This window comes from Malus sylvestris, chromosome 15 (genome assembly GCF_916048215.2).
Source record: "Malus sylvestris chromosome 15, drMalSylv7.2, whole genome shotgun sequence".
Classification (NCBI taxonomy): domain Eukaryota; kingdom Viridiplantae; phylum Streptophyta; class Magnoliopsida; order Rosales; family Rosaceae; genus Malus; species Malus sylvestris.
Window position 1 is genome coordinate 11,346,113 of NC_062274.1, and position 22,840 is coordinate 11,368,952.

The 22,840-nt window shown below is 38.9% G+C and overlaps 5 protein-coding genes across 5 annotated transcripts; 3 read left to right on the forward strand and 2 right to left on the reverse strand.

Annotated features, from left to right (window-relative positions):
- Window positions 1–960: 960 nt before the first annotated feature.
- On the reverse strand, window positions 961–4,846 carry LOC126601723 (glycerophosphodiester phosphodiesterase GDPDL7-like). The gene is made up of 10 exons (XM_050268472.1): window positions 4,652–4,846; window positions 4,253–4,392; window positions 3,848–4,144; window positions 3,656–3,765; window positions 3,042–3,543; window positions 2,912–2,953; window positions 2,535–2,816; window positions 2,199–2,341; window positions 1,605–2,088; window positions 961–1,424 (listed from the first exon to the last, which is right to left on the reverse strand). Exons 2-10 carry the CDS (start codon window positions 4,380–4,382, stop codon window positions 1,093–1,095), a joined length of 2,322 nt encoding a protein of 773 aa, XP_050124429.1. The 5' UTR covers window positions 4,383–4,392; window positions 4,652–4,846; the 3' UTR covers window positions 961–1,092.
- Window positions 4,847–8,238: 3,392 nt separating this feature from the next.
- LOC126605392 (VAMP-like protein YKT61) lies at window positions 8,239–11,135 on the forward strand. The gene is made up of 6 exons (XM_050272775.1): window positions 8,239–8,682; window positions 9,170–9,267; window positions 9,669–9,773; window positions 9,935–10,000; window positions 10,294–10,380; window positions 10,788–11,135. The coding sequence occupies exons 1-6, from the start codon at window positions 8,490–8,492 to the stop codon at window positions 10,836–10,838; spliced, it is 600 nt and encodes a 199-aa protein (XP_050128732.1). The 5' UTR covers window positions 8,239–8,489; the 3' UTR covers window positions 10,839–11,135.
- Window positions 11,136–12,150: 1,015 nt separating this feature from the next.
- LOC126605241 (temperature-induced lipocalin-1-like) lies at window positions 12,151–13,380 on the reverse strand. Its single transcript, XM_050272615.1, has 2 exons — window positions 12,887–13,380; window positions 12,151–12,572 (listed from the first exon to the last, which is right to left on the reverse strand). Exons 1-2 carry the CDS (start codon window positions 13,259–13,261, stop codon window positions 12,387–12,389), a joined length of 561 nt encoding a protein of 186 aa, XP_050128572.1. The 5' UTR covers window positions 13,262–13,380; the 3' UTR covers window positions 12,151–12,386.
- Window positions 13,381–15,709: 2,329 nt separating this feature from the next.
- Window positions 15,710–17,962, forward strand: LOC126603130 (uncharacterized). The gene is made up of 3 exons (XM_050269874.1): window positions 15,710–16,084; window positions 17,204–17,227; window positions 17,348–17,962. The coding sequence occupies exons 1-3, from the start codon at window positions 15,892–15,894 to the stop codon at window positions 17,647–17,649; spliced, it is 519 nt and encodes a 172-aa protein (XP_050125831.1). The 5' UTR covers window positions 15,710–15,891; the 3' UTR covers window positions 17,650–17,962.
- Window positions 17,963–18,839: 877 nt separating this feature from the next.
- LOC126603128 (calmodulin-binding protein 60 E-like) lies at window positions 18,840–22,664 on the forward strand. The gene is made up of 7 exons (XM_050269873.1): window positions 18,840–19,319; window positions 20,012–20,087; window positions 20,390–20,448; window positions 20,639–21,132; window positions 21,298–21,458; window positions 21,539–21,742; window positions 21,829–22,664. Exons 1-7 carry the CDS (start codon window positions 19,210–19,212, stop codon window positions 22,549–22,551), a joined length of 1,827 nt encoding a protein of 608 aa, XP_050125830.1. The 5' UTR covers window positions 18,840–19,209; the 3' UTR covers window positions 22,552–22,664.
- Window positions 22,665–22,840: the final 176 nt, after the last annotated feature.

Consider the following 22,840-nt stretch of genomic DNA (forward strand, 5'->3'; position numbering starts at 1 on the left):
CATCGGGTCTTATAGTGTTCCCATGATGAGATTGACCAAAATACCCTCACTCGGTACGGACCAAATATAAACAACGGGGCCGGCCTGTGGCGCGGCGTCTAGGGTTTTAAGGCTCATTAGTTTAAGAATGAGTCTCTGCTGTCAGAGAGGCCGTTCCGGGTGTCCCTGAGGGTTGTTGCCGCCCTCTCTGCATGGCGGCGGAGCCGATGATTTCACACACCCGACCTTATGTTACTCGCACCCAAACAACCCTCTCTGCTCATCCTACTCCTCTTCCTTCATCATCAACATCATCATCATCATCATCATCAAATTCCCTGCTTCTGATTCTGTCTCTCTCTCTCTCTCTCTCTCTCAAAAACGAGGCGGTGATGATACTTTTAGCGACTGTAAAACCAGGCGGCGGGAATGCGGAACCGGGTTCCTTGGCGGGGCGACTCGGTTGCTCTGTTTGGCGGTGGAAATGACTATACTGTCCTTTCATCCCCCCGGCAGCTGCCGTATTCGCAGCCACGGAAAGCTGCATTTCCTTCCCTCTTTTTTTTGTCTGAACAAAGGCGAATCTGAGCCTCGCCCTCTCCCTTTCTTAAATCTCTCTATTTTTTGTTGTTGCTGAATTTCCATGTTTTCTTTGAACAATAAATATTTCGTTTTGAAAATCCGAATTTCCGGTTTTTTGCAGTGACGTTCGAATCTCCTACTTCTGAAAATTTGAATTGAAAAAAACAATCATCGAACTTCTAAAGGATTAAAATTTTGACATTTACTTGATATGAACGTACCTTCAAATTAAATAAGTTGATCTTGTCAAATGATAAAATAGTGAGACAAAGTCTGATAAGTATCGATCGAACCGGTTCAATAGGTTTATTTTTTTTTGAGATTTTTCAATCGAAACCGGTTCGATTTGATTGATGATTAGTGGGAAAGAAATTGAATGAAAATGTAGCATGAACAAAATAAAATGAAGAATCATATCAATTAACTAGTCAGAAATAAATCCGTCTAATTTTCCAATATTTACTATACTATATGAGATGATGTTATGTATGTTACAGACTCGCGTAATATTAGATTAGTTCTCAGAAGCACTTAATTTGCCTGCAAAAGCACCATCATGGCAACTAGAGAAGCACACCAACTGGCCCCGTTTGCAAAAGCACTTGACTTTTCATCAGAAGGTGAAGGAGCAGGTGGTGATTTGGATTTCCCCAAGTCGGAGCTGGGGCCGGAGCTGGAGTCCTTCTTCTTCACCACTTCCGGGAGTGGTGGGTCAACCACCTTCGAGGTTTGAAGCGCCTGGCTTGGTGCTTGTGCCGGAGACAATGCCTCGGGGGCGATCAGGCTCGACAGTGAACCTGGTTCAACTGGCAAGATTGCATATGGGACGTTGGCCTTGGGGTCCATATCAGTGCACGGGGATCCTGCAAATTCATGTCGAAAATTGTCGTCAGCGGTTTTTGTAATTCGGTTTGTTTAGCGTACATTAACGCATGTCGAGTTCGAACACCTTCAAACGACTCATCAGATACGTCATGATGTTATTTTCAGGTGTTCGTATTCAATAGGTTAAAATTCTGCTGTAGAAATAGGAGTCTACTTACTCATATACTTGCTGGCAGTTCCGGGGAAATCGGTGACAATGCCATCAACTTGGAACCCTTGAGCGTATGAAGCAATCTCCGTCATGGGGTCCGAGAAATAATCAAACATGAGACTGACAAACTCGTTCTTCATCCAGTGGGCATACACGGAGATGTTTGCAGCCTTCATTTCCTTGACAACGTTGGTCGTGCCAGAAATGAAGTAATCAGTGATCTTAACGATCGAATCCTTGGTGACGATTACTGCATCTGCGTACTTCTTGATCTCTGCTACAGACTCCTTGGGCGCATCGCTTATCTTCTCCTTGATGTTGAACACTCGTTTGTAGTTTTTTGAGTCTTTAAACTTGGACAGCACGGAGGTGTCATCCGATTTGATCAACACTTGCTGAGTGGATTGCTTGTCGAGTGTGGCATTGCTCAAGGCAGAGGATACAGTTCCCACAATGTCTAGGCCTGCCTTTGATGCTAGGTATGCAGCATTCTTAGAATATATTCGCGTTTTGTCAGTTTTCGCGCACAAACAAATAAATGTAAGAGGAGTTTGAGAATCGAAAGTTGAAAACGAATGAAATTTCTGGAATTAAACTTCACCTCAATGTTGATCAAAATTCCAGTAGCTGCATTTTTCTTTGCAAACTCCAGGAATTCTTTGAGGGTCACCAGTTTGCCCGCGTCCTTGTTAGCGGGGTTTCTGACTATTTTTTCTTTGGTTCCGTAGGGGCTCTGTATTTGTGCTGAAATAAATAGCCAAGTTGAAAACCCATTAGTACACTTAAGTGTCTCGTCACTAAATTCGTTTGGATTCTTCTAACGTCGTTTGACCGTTAAATTTAGTATTGTAGGACGCACTCTAGAGGTTTTGTAATTTCAGAAGCTTACTATTTACTAGCAAGTAGCAACAACAAATTTTGGATTATAGAGGCTTACGTTTCAAGCTCTGAATATCGCTCCACGAGAGCTGGAAGGAGAAGACTCCGGCTTCTGCTTGAAGTTCGGGGATAGTATCACTCTTGGTCATGAATTGGCTCAATGCGTTGGTGCCCGAGTTGAGGTCTATAGTGTCTAAGCAGAAGGCTACTCCATCGCTTGACATTTGAACCGAGCAATCGATAATGTCAGCCCCATCTTCTACTGCCTGCTTGTAAGCAAGGTCTGTGCTGCCGGGATAGATTCCACTAGCTCCATTTCTAGTTATGATCAAAGGAAATCCTGCAAAATTCGAAAATTTTCTCAGGAATTTCCCTAACGATCGACCACATCACACGATTCACAATACAACGCCATTTATGAATCTAAATAATTACCTTTCTTAGGCTTGGTACCGTTCTTGTCCTGCGTAAAGCACGCTGCAGCACGAAAGCATTGGCAGGTTAACTAGGTTATAAAATAAAACAATTGCTTGTAAAATTATGAATGTCTGATATGATATCTCACCGATGGCTTCTGATGCTGTAGGAGGGAAATCTGTAAGCACACCATCAACCGAAAACTGAGAGTTATCGACAAACTGCAGGTACTCAGATGTGGGATCGAAACTGTAGTTATAAGGGAGGATAACGTCATTGGCAAAACCGGAAGCATGCACTTCTAGCCCTTCTTTGTGAGCATCATTCACAAGCGTCGTGGCAGCCTCCAAGTAATTGTTTTTGTTTACAGGCCATATGTATTCTTTCGGGACAAGGATTCCAGCTGCAACTGACTTGATCATTCCGAGCTGCTTCACCAGTGCGCTGTACTTTTCCTTGGTTGTCGGTTCTGTTTCTTCGGGGTAAAGGAACTGGAAGATGAGCTTTGTCTTCATTTTGTTCACCTTTCCACGAATGGCTTTCAAGAATCCGATCTCGGGAGATGAGATGTAAGGTATCCGTGCGAATTTGACTGCCTTCTCGACAAATGATACCATGCTGATCTTGTGCTCGTTGTAAAATGAATCGTACTGCACGCGACGCAGAGAAAACATAACGTCGAAAAAAAAGATTAGTGACTAGTGGAGAACAAACACCAGCTCTACAAATTAACTCCATGACAGTACAGATCAGGAGGGATACCGGCACGTTCAACCAGAATTTATTCGGTTTAGTTCCCAAAACATCTTCGACAGTAGAGATTGGCATCATACCATCGAACTGACTTGGTCGCGAATAAATGTTTTGAGTCACTGCAAAAGGAATTGAAGAACACAAATGTGAATGTGACTGTTTAATTGCAAACGTTAATGATTAGGCTAATTTGAGACTTACGCGACACGTTGGCTAACAACTCATCAGCTGTGAAATCCAACGCAAACCAGCCGCGAATATCCTTCCCGTTCACATTGTAAGTATTCTGGCCCTTAGGGAAGAACATTGATATAGTTGTTGTATTATCAAGCAGAATGTTCGACAGGCATATTCCCACGTTGTCTTTCGATAACTGAAGATTGCAGAAGAAGGCGGAGCCCGGCAAGCTAAGAGTCTTTGCCATATCGCTCGCGGGGATGCTGCCTTCCGGGAACAGCCCTGAAAGCCCGCCACGCGCTATTACAAGAGGCTGTTGACCTGCAAATGTTTAGAAACAATATCGTTCTGTTAAAATAAATTATGAACTTAGTTTCTTGAGATGGTGAATTTCGTAGGTCCAAATCGTAGCCGAAAAGTGGTTATTACCGGTTAAAGTCTGCCATTTTTTCGGGGGAGGCCCCTGAGCCTGAGGTGCTGCATTCTGTCCTGCATTTGGAGGTTTTGCAGCTAAAGACGAGTGGATCAACAAGGAAATGAAAAGCAAACACCTTATCATCTCTTCTGCCCTGTCGTGATTTAAACAAATGTATCGATAACATGTCAGTACCTTTTCACATCCGAATTAACGTGTTACAAAACGTTCACATTTTTCATAATTAAATTTCCATTTAATTGGACAAAAACACTATGTGGTTCACAATTATCTTCAAAATCATAGATTTACATTCCAAAAAACATGAAAATCCATCTTTTGACTAAATATCATCAAACAAACGATCAATACGAACATTAACAACATCGGAAAAAAAAACGAATAGAACTTACTTGTGGAGAGCGAACACTCCCCGTCAAGTTTGTGCAAAACTATCAAGGGAATGCGGTGGAAAAGATAAAAGAAAGAGGTGGTGGTGGGAGGAAGGGGGGAGGAGAAAATTGAGAGATGATGAACAAAATTTACCCCCAAATTGCAGCTACAAAAAAGTTACCTCCAAATAGGTGTTTAGGTTTCTTTTTTTACCATTTACTTTACACACATTTGTCGCATTAATACCAGTCAAGGAATCACTATTTTAAGGCGTAGCCGGTTTTATTAGTTTTCTGGTCAAATCTGTGTATTTACTATTTTTGTGGAGTGATTGAGTTGGATCGCTGTAATTTTTGTTTTGCGGGAAACAAGGTATCAGTATTCTCTCACTTTAAAGCCTCAACCGTTTTTTGAAACTCATGCGTTTTGCTAAATTTAGGCGTTTCTCAGACGATTTTATTTCAACATTTTTTTATTAATTCAATGCTAATTACGTAATAATGCTTCAGGGTTTAACACGAGCGATTTTCAACTAACGCCCTCCTTTTATAATTATCTCATCACATAGCAATACATAATTGATTAATTGATATAAAATTAAATATATTATATTGTATAGTGTTGGAAATGTGCCCTAAAACCAATCATATCATGATACTTTACGGACATTTCACATATTAAACTAATCTAGTTTAATGTCAAGGGCGAAGATTATTGTTTGAAATTGTCTCATATAAATGTTATATGCTTAAACGATGAGTCCAAGGAATATGTAATTAGGAGAATGTAATTTAAACAAGTTAGATTCATGAGACCATTCTCTTTCGTATACATATCCTAAACGTTCCTGATCATAAGATTGCCAATTGGGCATTGACAGTCTGTTAAGATCAGTACGTGCTGTGTCTTCTCTCAGGGGGAGTGACTGGTCTCGAGTCATTGGTGTGATTGACAACAAGACAAGCATGTAGGTGCTCAATAGAGAATGAGTCTACTGAACACGATCAACGATGAGTTCTCATACTCATGTCACATGAGAACTCATGGTTGGGATAATGCAAAGTAGTCATTTGACATGAGGCATCATAGTTGTCTTGTGGTTAGGTCCTTGATCTTTGACTATGTCAAAGTCACTCCATCAGACACTCCATCAGAGGGTGTCCACGGCATAGTTAGGGTTAAGCCACTTAACCATGGAGGCAAGTGAATGCGCAACAAGGGATCTCTAACCTTCAAACCGTTTGAGGGAGAATACTCTATGATATGATTAAGAATCTTTGGCCAAAATATGAATGAGATTTAGGAAATCGTTCCAAATCACATTCAAGGTAATCATATAAGTAAGAGAATCACATTGGATAGTAGACATGAATAAACTATCAAACCAAACAATGTGGTCAAGAGTATTGTATTAGAGAAAGACCGTATTGCATTGTAATCCTAAACTGAATAGGTTCTCCACCTCTTCTGATTAGCTTGGGTAACCATGACATATTGCTAGGTGTCACTCATGGTTTGTGGAAGCCCTAAACGTGTATAATCACTAAAGGGAGAATTGAAAGTAAGTTTCAATTCACAATCGATTTGAAAGAGTTCTAATCGCCCATTGCCTCGCTAAAAGGAACCTAATGGATCGTACACCGTGTAGGGTAGAGATTAAAGAAATAACGGAGATGAGTAAGGATAATTAAATGGTTTAATTATTTATGGTAATGATTAATTAATATGTTAATTAATCAAACGAATAAAGTCCGTTAAAGACCTCGGGTTAGTTTTGGGCCTCAAGGCCCAATGGGCTTCGAACGTCAAGACCATTGACTTAAGTTGTATGACAACTTAATGACTAAATATTCACAAAGGCCCAAACAGCCCAATAACACTATATGGCCGGCCATATTGATAAAGGAGTGGGTTTTGGACTTATAACAAGTTTGCCACTCCAATGAAGGTAGGTATAAATATGACTTTATAGCCTTTTCTTCATTAGGGTTTCTTTTAGAGAAAATTGGAGAGAACATGTCTCTCCCTTTCTCTCTAAGAGGCCGCCCCCCCCTTGGAGGAGATTAGCTAGCAATCTCTCATCCTCCAAGGTCACTCATCTCTTCTTTAAGTCCCTTCTTGGTGTGGAAAATTAGAGGTTCTCAATTTTGGGAACTTGGAGAATCCTTTCTAGCATTCTCCTCCAAGAAATCAATGGAACTAAGAAGCAAGGAATGAAGGCCCTCTCCTTGGGTGATTAGTTTTTGCTTATGCAAAGAGGAATCAACAAAGGTATAAAATATCTCAACTCACTATGTTCTTGAGTTGAGTCTTGGTTCGCCTTTCTACTAGGCTTTGAATTTCATGGGTAATGTTTTGTTTTTGAGTGCATACAAACATGATTCCGCCTTTAAATGTTAATTGCATGTCATAGATGTTGCTCAAATGAACATGTTTTTCACAAAATTTCCTTCATATAGTCGTACATAATTTTGCCACTCGTAACACCAAAAATAACTATTATATTAACTACAGTGAGAACCATGAAATGAAAGTTGAACCAGATACATAAAAATTATAGAGAGTTTACAGACAAGCTTCTAACAAACTCTTCTAATAGCTTTCATCAACTAAATCAATCTCCACCATTCAATTATAAATAAATCTCCACTGAACATCTGTTAATACATTAGTTAGAACCAATCTCCACCATGGCAACTTGGACAAATTTATAACTTATGCTAAAAGTACAACTATGCATATGAAAGAATCCCATTATTTAAACAGAACCGTAAAGTTGCATGGATTTCCAATTTCGCTTTAAAATAGACGGAAAGCTACAGACGTGTGTTATACCAATTAGCATGTGTTATATCAGTTAGTGGTCAAGATCATTTTTTATTTATGTATTTATCAATCTTGAAAGCTTTTTTGCACCCTAGTTCGAAGAAAATCACAAACGGCCACTATTATTTTGAACCGTTATTACATGAAGCCATTGTTACTACTATCAAGATATAACATTCAAGCTTAAGTAACTATAAACGTTGTAAAATACTTGTAGCTCAAGTAGTAATAATATTTATCCACGCTTTCAATATCGTGTGTTTAAACTTCCCCTTAAGGCTTTGAACTTGAAATACGACGTCTACTAGTGTAGGATGAGGTTTAACATCTTATGAAAAAAAATTGATAAAGATAATTTTTGAAAGGAACTATTATTAGCATTCTAAAAATTTCATTATATACTCCTTGCACGTGTATTTTTCTTTCTAATTATAGAAAGTTTAGAGTGCGAAATGAGATTTTAAGAGTGAAAATAAGCACATTCATATTGAAGTAAACATAGTACCTAACAAACTTTATGAGTTCACATTTTTTTCAAAAATGGATCAATTGGTGGTTTTGCTATGATAGTCTATATTTTCGGGAACGAAAAAGATTTACAGAACCATTTCAGCGTTTCCTAACCATCGTTATGTGATTCAACATCATAAAAGGTCGAATCCAGAATCTACCGTGTGAAAACTAGCCTAAAATTCATTCCAACTAACTGGGCCACTCGTGATGGTTCGAAGTTCACATTTGTAAAACATAAGGAATTATATTATGTATACCTTAGAAAAAGAATAGGAAATTTTTATTCGATTTTAAAACGGAGGGAACAAAACAAGCGCACAATATCACAGAATCTCCAACCGCACTAGATCCCCCACCCCTCCCCCAATTGGCAGAACACAATTCCTACTTTTCGTTCCGCTTTCTCCACTTCTCCACGATCTCAATCTCCAAATCCCCAAATCTCCAAATCCCTAAATCCGTCACCAGCGTACAAACCCTGTGATTATATCTTTCGGACAGAAAAATCAGAGAAGGAAGATGAAGATCACGGCCTTGCTGGTCCTCAAGTACAATTCAGACGAATCCGACCCGATCATCTTGGCCAATGCCTCCGATACCAGCCACTTTGGCTACTTCCAGAGGTCCAGCGTCAAGGAGTTCATCGTCTTCGTCGGTCGCACCGTCGCCAGACGCACCCCGCCAGGCCAACGCCAGTCCGTCAAGCACGAAGGTCCGTTCTTAATCCGGGTCCCCCCTCCCAATTTTCAGGGATCTCCTTTTACAGTTGTTTTTGTTTTCACCTACAATTGTTCTTTGGGATATATACGAATTTATGCCAATTTGCAATTTCATGAAATCTATGATCATCCCATTTCGTGTTACAAATTAATTGCTGATTAATCTGATTCGAATTGGGCTGTCGGTGAAACTGATTTTTTTTTCTTTCCTGGACTTGCGGTTCTCGAATTTGTTTTGAACTGCAGAGTTTTTCTTTTTCTGCAAGTTTTTGTAGCAATTATAGAATTTTGAGGGTTCAATTTTGAATTTCGATGCCCCAATTTCCTTCGGCATCAGTTGCACTTCTAGGTTTTGTAGCAATGTCTGATCATTTTCGATATGTTGACGCCCCTTTGATTTTTTTTGTTAATTGTTATCTTCTTTAGGAGTTCTAGTGTGCTCATATGAAACCTGAATTTCTTTGTTTTGTTTCTTCACAGAGTATAAAGTGCATTGTTACAACAGCAATGGTCTCTGTGCGCTGGGTTTTATGGATGATCACTATCCCGTCCGAAGTGCATTTTCTCTGCTCAACCAGGTAACACAGGGTTCATTTAATCATTGGATTATGCATTCAATAATCCCTTCATTTTCCATGCCTTGCTTCCCATGTTACTAGTGGCTTGTATTGGTTGGAATTACTAAAGCGCTAGCATTGGCTGACATTGGTGAAGTATCTGGTAATCTCAACCGTGTCTCCCATTGTCTTCACCACATCACCACTAACCAATTATTGAAGTTAGTGGGTTTCGTGTTATCAAATATTGGCGATGGATAGTTTTGTCAGCTTAAGTGGGTCCCCTAGTGATAATTTTAGATCCAATTGTCTTTGAATTGTTTGTGTCTGAGGTTTATGCATACTTGGTTTCATGGACTGCTACAAATATGGTGCTCCATGCTTGTTTTATCAAATAACTGATTGATGTTAGTGATTTACAGGTGCTAGATGAATATCAGAAAGCTTTTGGTGATTCTTGGAGGACTGCACAACAGGATGGCACACAACCATGGCCCTATTTGAGTGAGGCTCTGACGAAATTCCAGGTGTGCCTGTTAAGCTGTTTTATACCTCGTTTGTTTAGCTGTACTCGGAAGGCAACAGATGGGTTAATCAAGACTGCTTTCTGTTCTTACCAAACAGATAAGTTTTATAGAGTTATAACTGAAGCTACTTTCTTGTTTCTTCCTTTATTTTCAAATTCCAGGATCCTGCAGAGGCTGATAAGTTGTTGAAAATTCAGAGGGAATTGGATGAAACAAAAATTATCCTTGTGAGTATAATGCATTACTTCAGTTAGATTTTGATCAACATATTGTTGTCGCTCGTTTTTGTGTGATCCTTTAATCTGTTTGTTGGACCTCCAATTTTACATGTTTACTTTTGTTTAGTAATGGCCAAAATAAATCTTCAACTTAATATCGTATATGCTGAATTCTTTGCCTGAAATAAGTTGTAGATATCTTAAGTGATATAAGTTTATCTTTATCTGCCATATCCCGGTTCATATTTGCCACCTTCTACATTTATCACCCGGCTTATTTGTTATTTCTTTCCATGGTACAGCATAAGACTATTGATAGTGTGCTTGCACGAGGTGAGAGACTGGACAGTTTAGTCGAGAAGAGTTCAGATCTTAGTGCAGCATCGCAGGTACATTCATAAAATTCTTGTGATACAATGACATGTTTACCGCTGCACACACTCATATAGTACATATCAGCCACTGTCATGTTAATTACATATAATTTCAAGTGTGATGTCATGGTCTGCATTTGAACATAAAGGCCCAAGTTTATCGTAGTGTGATTATAATATTTTTTTAATTTTTATTTTTACAATCTGTCTTACATATCATCACTGATTACACTGTACTGAAGATTTTAGGGTTTGTATTTCAAGTTGTGCGTAAGGATTTTTGATAACTTTTTTCGCCTTTTGTTTTAAACACTCTAGATCTGCCCGTAGAAGTTTGGAAAGTTCAACGGGCCAATCAGTGTTTAAATACCCTAAGTTTGTTTCTAACGTGAGTACATGACGACGGTGTTTGTTTGAAACAGATGTTCTACAAGCAGGCAAAACAGGCCAATTCGTGTTGTACCATATTGTAAGCTTGTAAGCCGAGCAGCAATCCTGTAACGACAATCCCATGCTATGATGTTGAAGTTGATGGATGAGAAATTGATGATTGTAATATGTTGATATCATTTGGCAGAAGTGTGTGAAGTTCCCTCATTTTCGTATGTATCAAAGAAAGGGAAACCAAATATTCATAGAGGTCTCCTGCTATTATAATATACTACGGTTTCTGTTTCGTAACTTGAGATTTTAAGTACGTCTCCGCCTGCATGTACGTGATATTCTCAGTATGATTTTATGAAATCTATGTCATTGCTTATTCTTTCGAAGCTGGGTCCTCATGATTGTTAATGCTACCGTCTGGTTCTATATGGTAGGTTTGTTTACAGAAATAGAATGGATTCTGCCCATTTTGTGAGCGGGAAATGATTTCCTTTCATCCGGGTTCTTTATGGTAGATTTGTTTACAGAAATAGAATGGATGCTGCCCATTTTTGAGCGGGAAATGATTTCTGTACGTCTTATTTTAGTAACACGTCGCTGGACAAGTGAGGAGTGCTGTACTCGTATGTATGTATGGCTGGTGATATATCACGTGATGAGAAAGACCTTGCACCCGTCACAGGAAAGTTTGCCGACATCCGTTGTCACATGGAAGTTTCTCGACATCCGTTGAATACTGGCGATGTTGACATTGTCCACACGGATAAAACCTTGATAAGAACGGAAAGACATAATCCCCCACACACATCCATTAAACTGTGGAAAAAAATTTCGTTGTCACCGAAACAGAAACGGTACACACAAAAGATACATTATGTGTTTTTATATAAGTGGTAAAAAAAGGTTTTTAGTATTAGCACTCTACATAATGTTGAATATACCTCACATTAAAATTTAATATTAAATGATTTATTTACCCTACTATGCAATGACAATTTTGACCTTATTAGGTTTTTTTTTTTTTTTTAATTCTAAATACATCTCAAATCACTTTTAGTGTATTATTTATCTTCTCAACTATCAAAACTCTCACATCCTCCATTGTTGAACAAAACCCTAACCAATGATACTACAAACATGTTGATTGAGGAAAATTGTTTTTGACGAATGAAATACAAAATCGATGTTTCGGAAGCTTCACATGAGGTAAGACTACATTATTTTCATTATTTTAGTGATTTCGATGACATCGATAATTATTTAATCTTGTGTTTGTTGCATTATTTAAACTTCTATATTGATATTTATCTTTTAGGGTTCATATTATTTAAAATTTCTCTCAACTGTGGTCCTTGGATTCTTTTTTTACTAACTAATCATCCCAAATTACCATCCAGAAAATTCGATCAAAATCCAGACACAAAATGCATAACAAAACCAACTTGATGGAAACTTTACAACGTTGTTACAGTACAACAACTAACATAATCACAAAACGACGTCGCTGCTAGGGTAGAGAGGCAGTCTACAAGTTGCAAAGGGGGTCTCAGCGTTTCTTATTACAAATACATACACACTCACTCAGACTCCCAAATATGATTACACTGCTACAGTAGGAGTGTGCTACGAGATTATCTCTATCTTCCGAAGATGGATTTGAACCACCAGATGCCCTTGGTGTCTTTGGGGCCTTCTTCTCCCTCCGGCGGACTCTCGCTCTGCCGCGTCTTGTGGAGTTTGCTCACGTCGTAGCCCTCGTCCGCCGCCCTTTGGACCAGCTGGTTGTATATTTCTTCATCCAGATGAGGCCGCCTGCTCAATATCTGCATCCAATTCCCCACCCCCCACCAATAACAACAATCAAATTTTTATATACGGATTTACACAAAGCACAACAAAATCAAACAGGCGTCATATGCTCAAATAGAACCGATCACAAACTTTTAAATAAAAAATAAAACCCAAGAAACTACGATGACAACATGAGGGACTTTTGTTTTGATTAAAAGTTTGTAATCGGTTCTATCTGTGCGTATTTTTTCAACCGACAATACTAATTCTCACTAAAAATCAACAAAATCAAAAATAAATTAACAAAATATACTGAATTTTAACGGTAAATTAAACGTATACGTACCCAAAGGGAATTCCTGCTAGGCTGGCCAATCAAAGCGTACTGATAATCCTCGTCAATGAACAAAACCCAGTAATCCCCCGTGACAGGAATGATCGGCAGAAATGGCGGAACATAAAACCTCACCTTCAGTTTCGCCTCGTCGCTATTCGGGTCCGCCTTGTAGGCGGTGCCCTCGATGAACCCCCTCTTCCCGTCGGTCCAAGTCTCGTTCAGCACATTCACGGTGCCGTCGTCTTTCAGAGTGTAGGTGGCACGCGTGTTCTCGCCGTTCTTGGGCTGAAACCGCGACGGAACGGAGGCAATCTCGTACCACCGCCCCATGTAGCGCTGCAGATCCAGGCCCTTCACGACTTCCATCGCCTTCTTCGTCGCCATTGTTGCAGATGAAGTGTTTGTGTTCTGGTTTTTGAGAGAGCGAGTGAGGAATTGGTGCGGGAATTTGCGAATTTTCAATTTTTCGGTGGGGGTTTTGTAACAGGATAAGGTGTGTTGAGGTGGCGGAGTTTAAATGGGATTTTGCTTATCGGCAAAAGGTGTATTGGAAGGAGGGGGACGTGGTGCTTTATGAGCCTTACACGTGGAGTGTGAATGGTTGAACTTGATCCACACATACACGACAATATTCCAGAATCCAGGTTTTTGTACAGTTGCATTTGTTTCTGGAAGTATTCAGAATTCGAGAAGTTGCTCTCGCGTAATGTCGATCTCCCATTTGCTATAAGAGAAAGTTGAAAGATATAGATAGAATCATCTCCGAATCTCTTCAATCAAATTCATTCCATTCTTAAATTTGGATTTTTGAAATTTAATCTAATGATTAAAATTATTATAACTTTTAAAAATATTATTTTTTTTGTAACCGTTTGATCAAATTTCAAAATTTTGAATTTAGAGATTATGTGGATTGATGGAGGGGAGGATCCTTTTCCGAAAGATATAAATGTTTGTTATTTTTGTTGTTTTTTCTTTAATTTTAAAAGAGAAACGAATTCTTATTGTGTCTTTTTTAATTACATTGATATGTCATTTTTAACTTTACTATCAATAAGATTAATTTATACAATGAAGAGGATCAAATTTTGGAGAAATTTTTTATTGTGTCTCGAACACAGACAGTATGGTACTTTCCGAAGCTATTTGATCAAGTGCTTAGCTTAGGGGTTCTTTTTTACAACTATTTCCCAATCTTGAATTGCCGTCATGGCATTCATTGATTCAACAAATTTAGATATTTAAGTAGAAAAAATTAACTTACTTTGTTAAGTTACCGTGTTATTGTATAAGCGGTGGATATTTTATTTTGTTTTTTTCTGCAAAATATCTCCAAACCTTATGGCGTAAGAAAAGCAACTTGGGATGGTAGTTTGAAACTTGAAAGAGAAGCAAACTTGATGAGAAGCATTAGGCATGTCACTCTCTTTGCCTTGTGAAATCAAGGGGTCCACCTAAGGTCTAAATGTCTCAAATTTCGATCACACTCTGCTTTAAGTATGATAAGATCAATCCCACATATGGATGTGCCCAACTGATAAGATCAATCCCACAATTATGATATTTTCTTATAACTTATGACACCATAAATATATAAATTAACAAGCTAAATTAGAAAAGAAATCAATGTTTTTAATTTATTGTTTATTTAAAAACACAAACATATAATTTTTCAGTTTATTTATTTATGTAAGTAGTTATAATATTTGTTCCTAGACGACTTAAATTGTGCAAGTGGTGACTTCTAATTGAGTTAAGTCTGTTTGTCAAAATAAATGGTCAATTACACTAACAATCTTAGACGTTTTTCAATTTTTTTCACAAAATCCCCTCGGGTTTTCATTAAAGGGGTAAATTCTTAAACATGAGGAAGTTTTTGTGAAAAATCAAAAAATCTAAGGAGTTGTTAGTTTAATTAACTGTCATAATATATGTCTTCGCTTATATGCATTCAAATTTATTTGTCATGTATACAACTCTATAATTCAATTGGTTAAATAGGTGAGTTTGATTCCTCCATAACCAATACCGCTATAAGAAAAATGTTCGAAAACCCATCCTCAGAGATTAAAAATAATTTAAATTATCCCATTGTCAAAAAAAAAAAAAATCAATGTTGGGCTTTATGGCCCACTTCTTATCTGGATTTGCTGTTATGTCAACGGGCCTCTTTAAGCCCATATTTATTGGATTGAAATATCTTCTTTAAACAAGCATGCGAAAACAACGGTCCGTCACAAGATTATAAAGGAGTAGGATTATCTCTTCTCTTTTTTTCCTTCCCATTATTCATCTTCTATTTGAACGGTCACAATTAAGTCACGTTAACATCTTATATTAATTTTTTTATATACAAGGGAAAGACAAAATATAGAATGTGAGAAGATGGAGTGGAAGGAGATGGAAAGAGGAATGAGAGAATCCTAGTCCGATTCTAAAAGCTTACAGCAGGCCCGCTCGAACACAAACATAAATTTGCACGTCCAATTTAGAATGAACCGGCACATAATATGAATTAGGTAAACAAACCGATTGTATTTGCGGTTACAATTTAATCACTAAGATCTGACGGTAAAGATTTTAATTTATACTATGCTTCGGTGTATACTAGAAAAACCGTTATGCCAGCTATATCACTAAATCAATAATGAGTTTAAATTCTCCTTTAGCAATAACCGAACCTAAATCTCTCACGTAAAAAGGAATAACACTAAATCTTAATACTAAGTAACTGTTAATAATTGCTTTTGAGTTGGGGAAAAAAACACCGAGAGAGGAGAGAGCTTGTTTACCAAAACCACTAGAAAATTTCTGGCTGTTTCCCATAAATGTGGATGTGGAGTGGAGCCACTGAGACTTGTTCCAAGGCAGTTTGACTCTCCCCTAATCAGGATTCAAAACAACCAGTCTCTCATAGATTCCTAATTAGATCTCACTTTCCCCAAATTACACTTCCCACACTAATACTCCCATACCTAGAGAGAGAAACAAGAGAGACAGAGAGAGAGAGAGAGATGTCAAGACGATCTGCTACCTGTTTGAGGTGCTGTTTGGTGGTGTTTGCGGTGGTTTCTGCATTGGGGGTTTGCGGGCCGGCCTTGTATTGGCGGTTCAAGAAGACCGTAAAGTTGGGGGGTTCTAAAATCTCTTGCCCTTCTTGCAACTGCGATTGCCCTCCTCCTTTGTCTCTCCTCAAGATTGCTCCTGGTACCTCTCTCTCTCTCTCTCTCTCTCTCTCTCTCTCTCAAATGTGGGTTTATTTTGTTGTTTCGAATCTGATTTGTGATATTTCGTTTCTGGGTTCTTTTGAAAGTATGGATTTTTATTGATTGGAGTTAAATTAATGCGTACCCATGGCATCAGTTTGGTGTTTTGATCTTTGTTTTTGCTACTTTTGGATTTGTAGCTGCTGTTGTATTGGATTATGTGTGAGAAATGGAACCCAATTCCGATTTAGATTACTTTTCCTCTTATTCCATCTGATTTTAAGCTGAACAGAGTGAAATTGGAATTTCCTTTTTGATAGATTTGTGGCATTGTAGAGGTCGCACTTGGTGCGATGGCAAGTGCCTTCGCCCATGAGCGGTAGGTCTCGGGTTCGAGACTTGGGAGCAGCCTCTCCATAAATGGGGGTAAGGCTAGCCGACATTCACCTCTCCCAGACCCTACGTAAAGCGGGAGCCTTTAGCACTGGGCACGACCTTTTTTTAGATTTGTGGCATTGAATCCAGTTCATGGTTTTGAATTATAATTTGTTTCGAGTAAAGTTGAGATCTTTGCTGCTCTAGTTTTTACTTGCTCTATATACATTGTGCAAAGTATGGTTCTTGAAATGTAAATACAGCACCTACCTGCATATCATATATCAACTGTTTAAAGTACCGAGGGCAGTATGTAGTCTTTCTGATCTGAGTTCATGGATCCGTGATGTGCTCCTTTTTTGGCAACATAATCTTGCTTGCTCTAGTTCTGCATGTTGTGATTTTAATCCATGGGTGCCTGGAAATCTCGTTTGATCATACAATTACTGTCGAATATTCTTAGTGTGCCCAGTTACTCGAAATGGGTCGAACTGGGGGAAGAGGGAGAGTGGTTGTTTGAACTTATCTTGTCGTAAGTGGGTTGTTCACATATTTGATGAGTTGTTTAACTACCTGTAGAAGAACTAGAGCTACAACGATATAGTGCTTTAAATTTAGATTGAGCACTTGTCATGGCATTTTTATTCAGTCTTCCGTATCTTCTTTCAAACTATTGTATTCTGGGAGTTCATTTCCATCTGTATAATAACATGCTCCTTTTTTGTTGTTCGTTATTCCGTTGCAGGATTGGCCAATCTCTCAGTCACAGGTTACAATGCCTCCTACCATTCCATTCAACGTCTTGGTTTATTCCTTTTTCTGCATTCCAGGTATTTCTTGTGATCTATATGTACAAGTACATGAATGTGATGAATATTATGTTGATCAGATTGCGGAAGTAATGACCCAGATCTGAAGCGGGAGATGGAGAAGCAATTTGTGGACCTTTTAACAGAGGAATTGAAGCTGCAAGAGGCTGTTGCTGCAGAGCACACCCGACACATGAACATCACATGTGCTGAAGCAAAGAGGGTGGCTTCTCAGTACCAGAAAGAAGCAGAAAAGTGCAATGCTGCAACAGAAACTTGCGAGGAGGCGAGAGAGCGCGCTGAGGCATTGCTCATCAAGGAGAGAAAGGTGACTTTCTTGTGGGAAAGACGAGCCCGTCAAATGGGTTGGGCAGGAGAATAGCTTGTAAAATTCGATTGCAAGTTCTCGTTCGGCTCAACTAGCGATTCTTCTTTCTCCGCAGTATTTATACACACAACCACGCAAATTGCATCGGTTGTTTCTTCCCCTGTTACAGCATAATTGCTATCTTTCTCTTCCACTAGTTGTACTTGATTGCCCTCAAACGTCATATAGTTACCAGATTTTACCGTTTGAACAAAATGTTATGATCCCTAGCCAACTCTACTTATATGAAGTAATTCATACCACAGTAAAATTATGATTAGTATATATTATACAGGGAGCGGATTCGTGGCTCTATATTTTTACACAACTTTTGACACGAGTATTTGTGAGTCCACTTCGTAATGTATTCTAACGATCCGAACTATTTATTTTTTAGGTATTTCCTCAAAGATCAACTGAATTTCCTGTTGTTTATTGCTTGCGTATGTTAGCATCACGTGTTATGATTAATAAAGACACCCAAGTCATGAAATTAATAATTTAATCGTTGATCGAACAAAGTCTTCGAGGTGAAGAAATTTTGGAATGAAAAATGCATTCCAAGAACATGGGTTTCGCAGCTATTACCAAGCCGGGAACTTTAACGAAAAGCACCTAGTACTGTTCACTTTAATGAAAAACCACAATTTTACATTAAAAAGTCAATTCTGGTACTATTCACTTTACCCTTTATTTTGTCCTTATCATTAAAACTCAAAGTTTTCAAGTTATTTTCATTAGTTTTCTTTAAAGAGTATTGAGAAAAATTCCGGCAAAACTACCTGACTATGAGAAATACACGAGTAGAAACACTTCGAGAATGTCACCTTTAAGGCACTTTTCAAGTTCTCACAAAAATATAAGATCCCGTTATATTCTGATCTCGCACAGATCCTATATGATACGAGAGTTGCCCCTTCAGACTTGTTTTTCCGACCTGATTACATCAGATCTCATGCTTTACCTAAGTTTTTCTCGTCTAAACAGCAATTGTGCGCTGAAATTCAGATTAACTTGACCTGTTCTTTTCACAATTTTTCGGAGTAAACGAAATTTAAACGAGGCACGAATATAATTACAATTACAAACTTACAAAAATGGTCATTTCTGTCGGCGCATGAGATGCCCATTGACTTCCTTACCATAATTATTATTAATATTTACCAAATCCAAAAGTTCACCTAAAAACGCGTTCGGATTTTCAAGATTTATGCACTCACAAGCAGAGGAGAGAGAGAGAGAGAGACCATGGAACCCATCTCTGCGCCGGTGAAATATTATAACATGCAAAACCCAATAATAATATACTCTGTTTCGGATCAGGATAAAATATAAAAAAAATCCAGAAAAATCGATATAGATCCACCAAATACTCAACAAACAGATCTTTCCAATCAATTCCCAGATCCCAAAAGAACGCAAAAATCGTCACGAAAACGACCTTTTTTGTCTTCTGGGGTCTCAAAAGTTGGAAACTTTGCGGTTCCCCTCTTTGTTTTGTATTCTTCTGTTCTGTGAAGTTTCTAAGTTTGGGAAGTGTTTTGGCGGCGGAGATTTTTGGATAAGTTTCTGAAAATGGAAAGTTCGGGGAGTACGAGGGTGGAGAAGAGAGGGCATGAATTGGATGCCGATGCAGATGATCATCCTCCCGAGCCGAAGAAGCAGAGATTGCCTGCTTTGGCAAGGTTTTTATTCTTTCTTTCTTTCTTTTTTCACTGGATTTTATGCTTTATTTTTTATTTTGTTAACAGGTGCTAATTTGATTGCTTAAAGGGTTTAATCTTCTGGATTAGTTTTTTTTTTATATTAATCTGATTCGATTAATTGGATTGAACTTAGCGAATATGTTGAAAGTTGAAACTTGTATCTGTGCTTGCTTGTAAGTTAGAGGTCTAAGATTCACGACCAGTGCGATGTGACTTGGCTCAAATCCCGACTTCCAATATAATTGTACCAAATACTGTGAAAGCACATTTTTTTACGGATGCAGTCATAAGTTATAAGCTGATGAATGTGCTTTTGTGCTATTGAAACTGATACTCTGTTCACCGACTAGCTATTGGTCTAGCGGTATTTCCTGCCAGAATTTTGGAAGATGTCTCGAGTTTGAATCCCCTTTCCCACTGATAAAAAGAGAAGGCAGTACTCTGTTACGGCAGTTGTTTCAAACTTCAAGCTTTCGTGTTAAGTTTAACATTACAACAACTTTGATTGAAAGTTGCAAATTCATATCCTTGTATTGAATTATCAAGTGATTTTTGTGCTTCTGAGGCTGAAAGTTCACTGGGATTTCGTCCAAATTGCAGAAGGATTCGATATCTTTTTGTTTTTTGTTTTTTCGAAGTCTGTTGTTTATACAGTTGAATGTTATATGCAGTGTAATTGTGGAATCTTTGAAGGTAGATAGCTTGCAAAGACTTTGCTCATCGTTGGAGCCTCTTCTCCGCCGAATTGTGAGTCAGATTGTTACTCTTCGCATCTTAGAATTTGACCCAAATGTTGAAACGAACTGCATTTCTTCGCTTTCCTACCTTTCCGAAACAGTGAATTATAGCATTTTATGTTTATTTTCCTTCCTGTAAAATATTACTATATAGTATTGGTTTCTTAGTATCCTGACATGGATAATGCAGAAAAACTTCTGTGCTGCACAGTATTTCCCGGGCTGCATTTTGCACAAAAAATTGTCTTCAGTTATGCGTAAAAACATGTATTCTCATTCTTTTGATCATTCTAAACTTTCTTTGAGTAACAGGTTAGTGAAGAAGTCGAGCGCGCTTTGACAAAGTTAGACATTGCTGAACTGGCTGGAAGGTTTGTTCCAACCATAGTATTTAGATGTCTCTTTGTTCCATGCAAGTCATTGACTGTGCTTTCTTATTCGTATTTTCATCAGTTATCGTGTTTTTGTCTTTATTTCCTTCTATCTGTGTATTTGGTTGAGGGTTGGGGTGGGAAGACCGTATCAGTAAATTTATCGTTTGCAGTTTCGGAAATACTGCAGGTCTCCACCGCCAAGAATACAGGGTCCGGAAGGAAAAACCCTGCAACTACAGTTCAAAACAAGAATGCCACCTCATCTATTCACAGGTGCAAAGGTTGAAGGAGAGCAAGGAGCAGCAATTCATGTTGTTTTGGTCGATCTCGGCACAGGCAGTGTTATGCAAACAGGACCCGAATCCGCTGCAAAACTGAATGTTGTAGTGCTGGAAGGTGACTTCAATGAGGAAGCTGAGGATAATTGGACAAAAGAACACTTTGAGAACCACGAAGTAAAGGAACGTGAGGGGAAAAGGCCGCTTCTGACAGGGGATCTTCAGGTTGTTCTTAAGGAAGGGGTAGGTACTCTAGGAGATCTTACCTTCACCGACAATTCTAGCTGGACGAGGAGCAGGAAATTCAGGCTCGGTGTTAAGCTTTTCCCTGGATATTGTGAGGAAATTCGTATTTGTGAGGCTAAAACGGATGCCTTTTCTGTTAAAGATCACAGGGGAGAATGTGAGTTGTCTGAAGCTTGCTATTTTACCCTTTACTTTATATGCACCACACTTCAGCCTTGAAAAAAATTTTGATATAAAAAGGTCACTTCACCCTCGATTTCTCTTTTCGACAAAATACCTGCAAAGCTTATCTAAACCAAGTTTCTGTTTCTGTAATTTGAAGTGTACAAGAAACACTACCCACCGGCTTTGCACGACGAAGTTTGGAGATTGGATAGAATAGCAAAGGATGGAGCTCTGCACAAAAAATTGACAAAGGCTGAGATCATAACCGTTGAAGACTTCCTTCGCCTTCTTGTCAAGGACCCGCAGAAACTAAGAAATGTAAGTATCCTATGCATTTGTTTCTGAACACCATTTTCTCTTCTTTTTCGGGTACTCTATTTCTGTATATGGGAATATAGATGCTTGGGAGCGGGATGTCCAACAGGATGTGGGACAACACAGTGGATCATGCCAAAACCTGTGTCTTGGGTGGAAAGCTCTATGTTTATTACACTGATCAGACTCACGGCACGGGCATTGTTTTCAACCACATTTACGAGCTTAGGGGACTTATCGCTGAAGGGCAGTTTCTTGCCTTGGAGTCACTCACCCACACTCAAAAGGTTGGATGATTTTTGTTATTCACAAAGGTTGGGGTAATTTTGCCTATCTTTCAACTTATCTCACCCACTTTGAGCCCTACATGCAGGTTTCAGTGGATTCTCTGGTGAAGAGAGCGTACGATAATTGGCACCAAGTCGTAGAATATGATGGAAAAGTCTTACATGCTCTCGCCGGAAACAAACAGGTCGTGAGAGCTTCACCTGCACCGGTGGCTGCCCACAACAACTATGCTGCGATGGATCACCATTCTGCATCTACTCAGAATAGGCAGCAGCAGTACACCCCTCAATTCAGCCAACATTTCCAACCCGAAAATAGCCACCCATCCGTCCCTCAGTTCATTGAATTTCCATTTGTGAGTTCCGACCAAACAGCGTTGATCAAATTTAATAACCCGGAACCAGCAGCATTACCTAGCAGCATGGGTTACATGCCAGTGGTTGGAGGTTCACATTTTTCAGGAGATTGGACGAGGCCAAACTATGGGAATGGATTGGACGATTTTGTTGCTGATGAAATCCGGATCAGGAGTTCAGAGATGTTGGAGAGTGATGACATGCAAAGACTGCTCAAGACGTTTAGTATGGGAGTCGGCGTAGGAGCAGGAGGAGCTGGTTTTGGTGCTTCTGATGAGTCGTGTTATAATTACGGTGTACAATATGAGCCCCAGCCGTTCAGGAAAGAGCACGCGAAGAGCTCAGGGAAGGCTGTTGTCGGGTGGCTTAAGCTCAAAGCTGCGTTAAGGTGGGGGATTTTTATTAGGAAGAGAGCTGCAGAAAGGAGAGCTCAGCTTACAGAGCTAGACTGAATCAAATGCTTTCGTGATTGTTTAATTCCGTTTGCTTTGCAGAGACAACACCATGAAAAGAGAACGAAAATTAGGAGTTTAATTATATATTGGAACATTTCAGCGTTCTTTTATACTTGTGTATCCACAACTTCTTGTTTATACTGTATGCGACATGAAATACCCGGCACATATCATAATTTTCGTGACAGCGTAATACGGAGAAAACTTGGGTGTAACCGGAAATATATGTCCATCACCGTATATGACTCATCAAGTGATATGTAAAATAGGGTGACGATGCATGTTC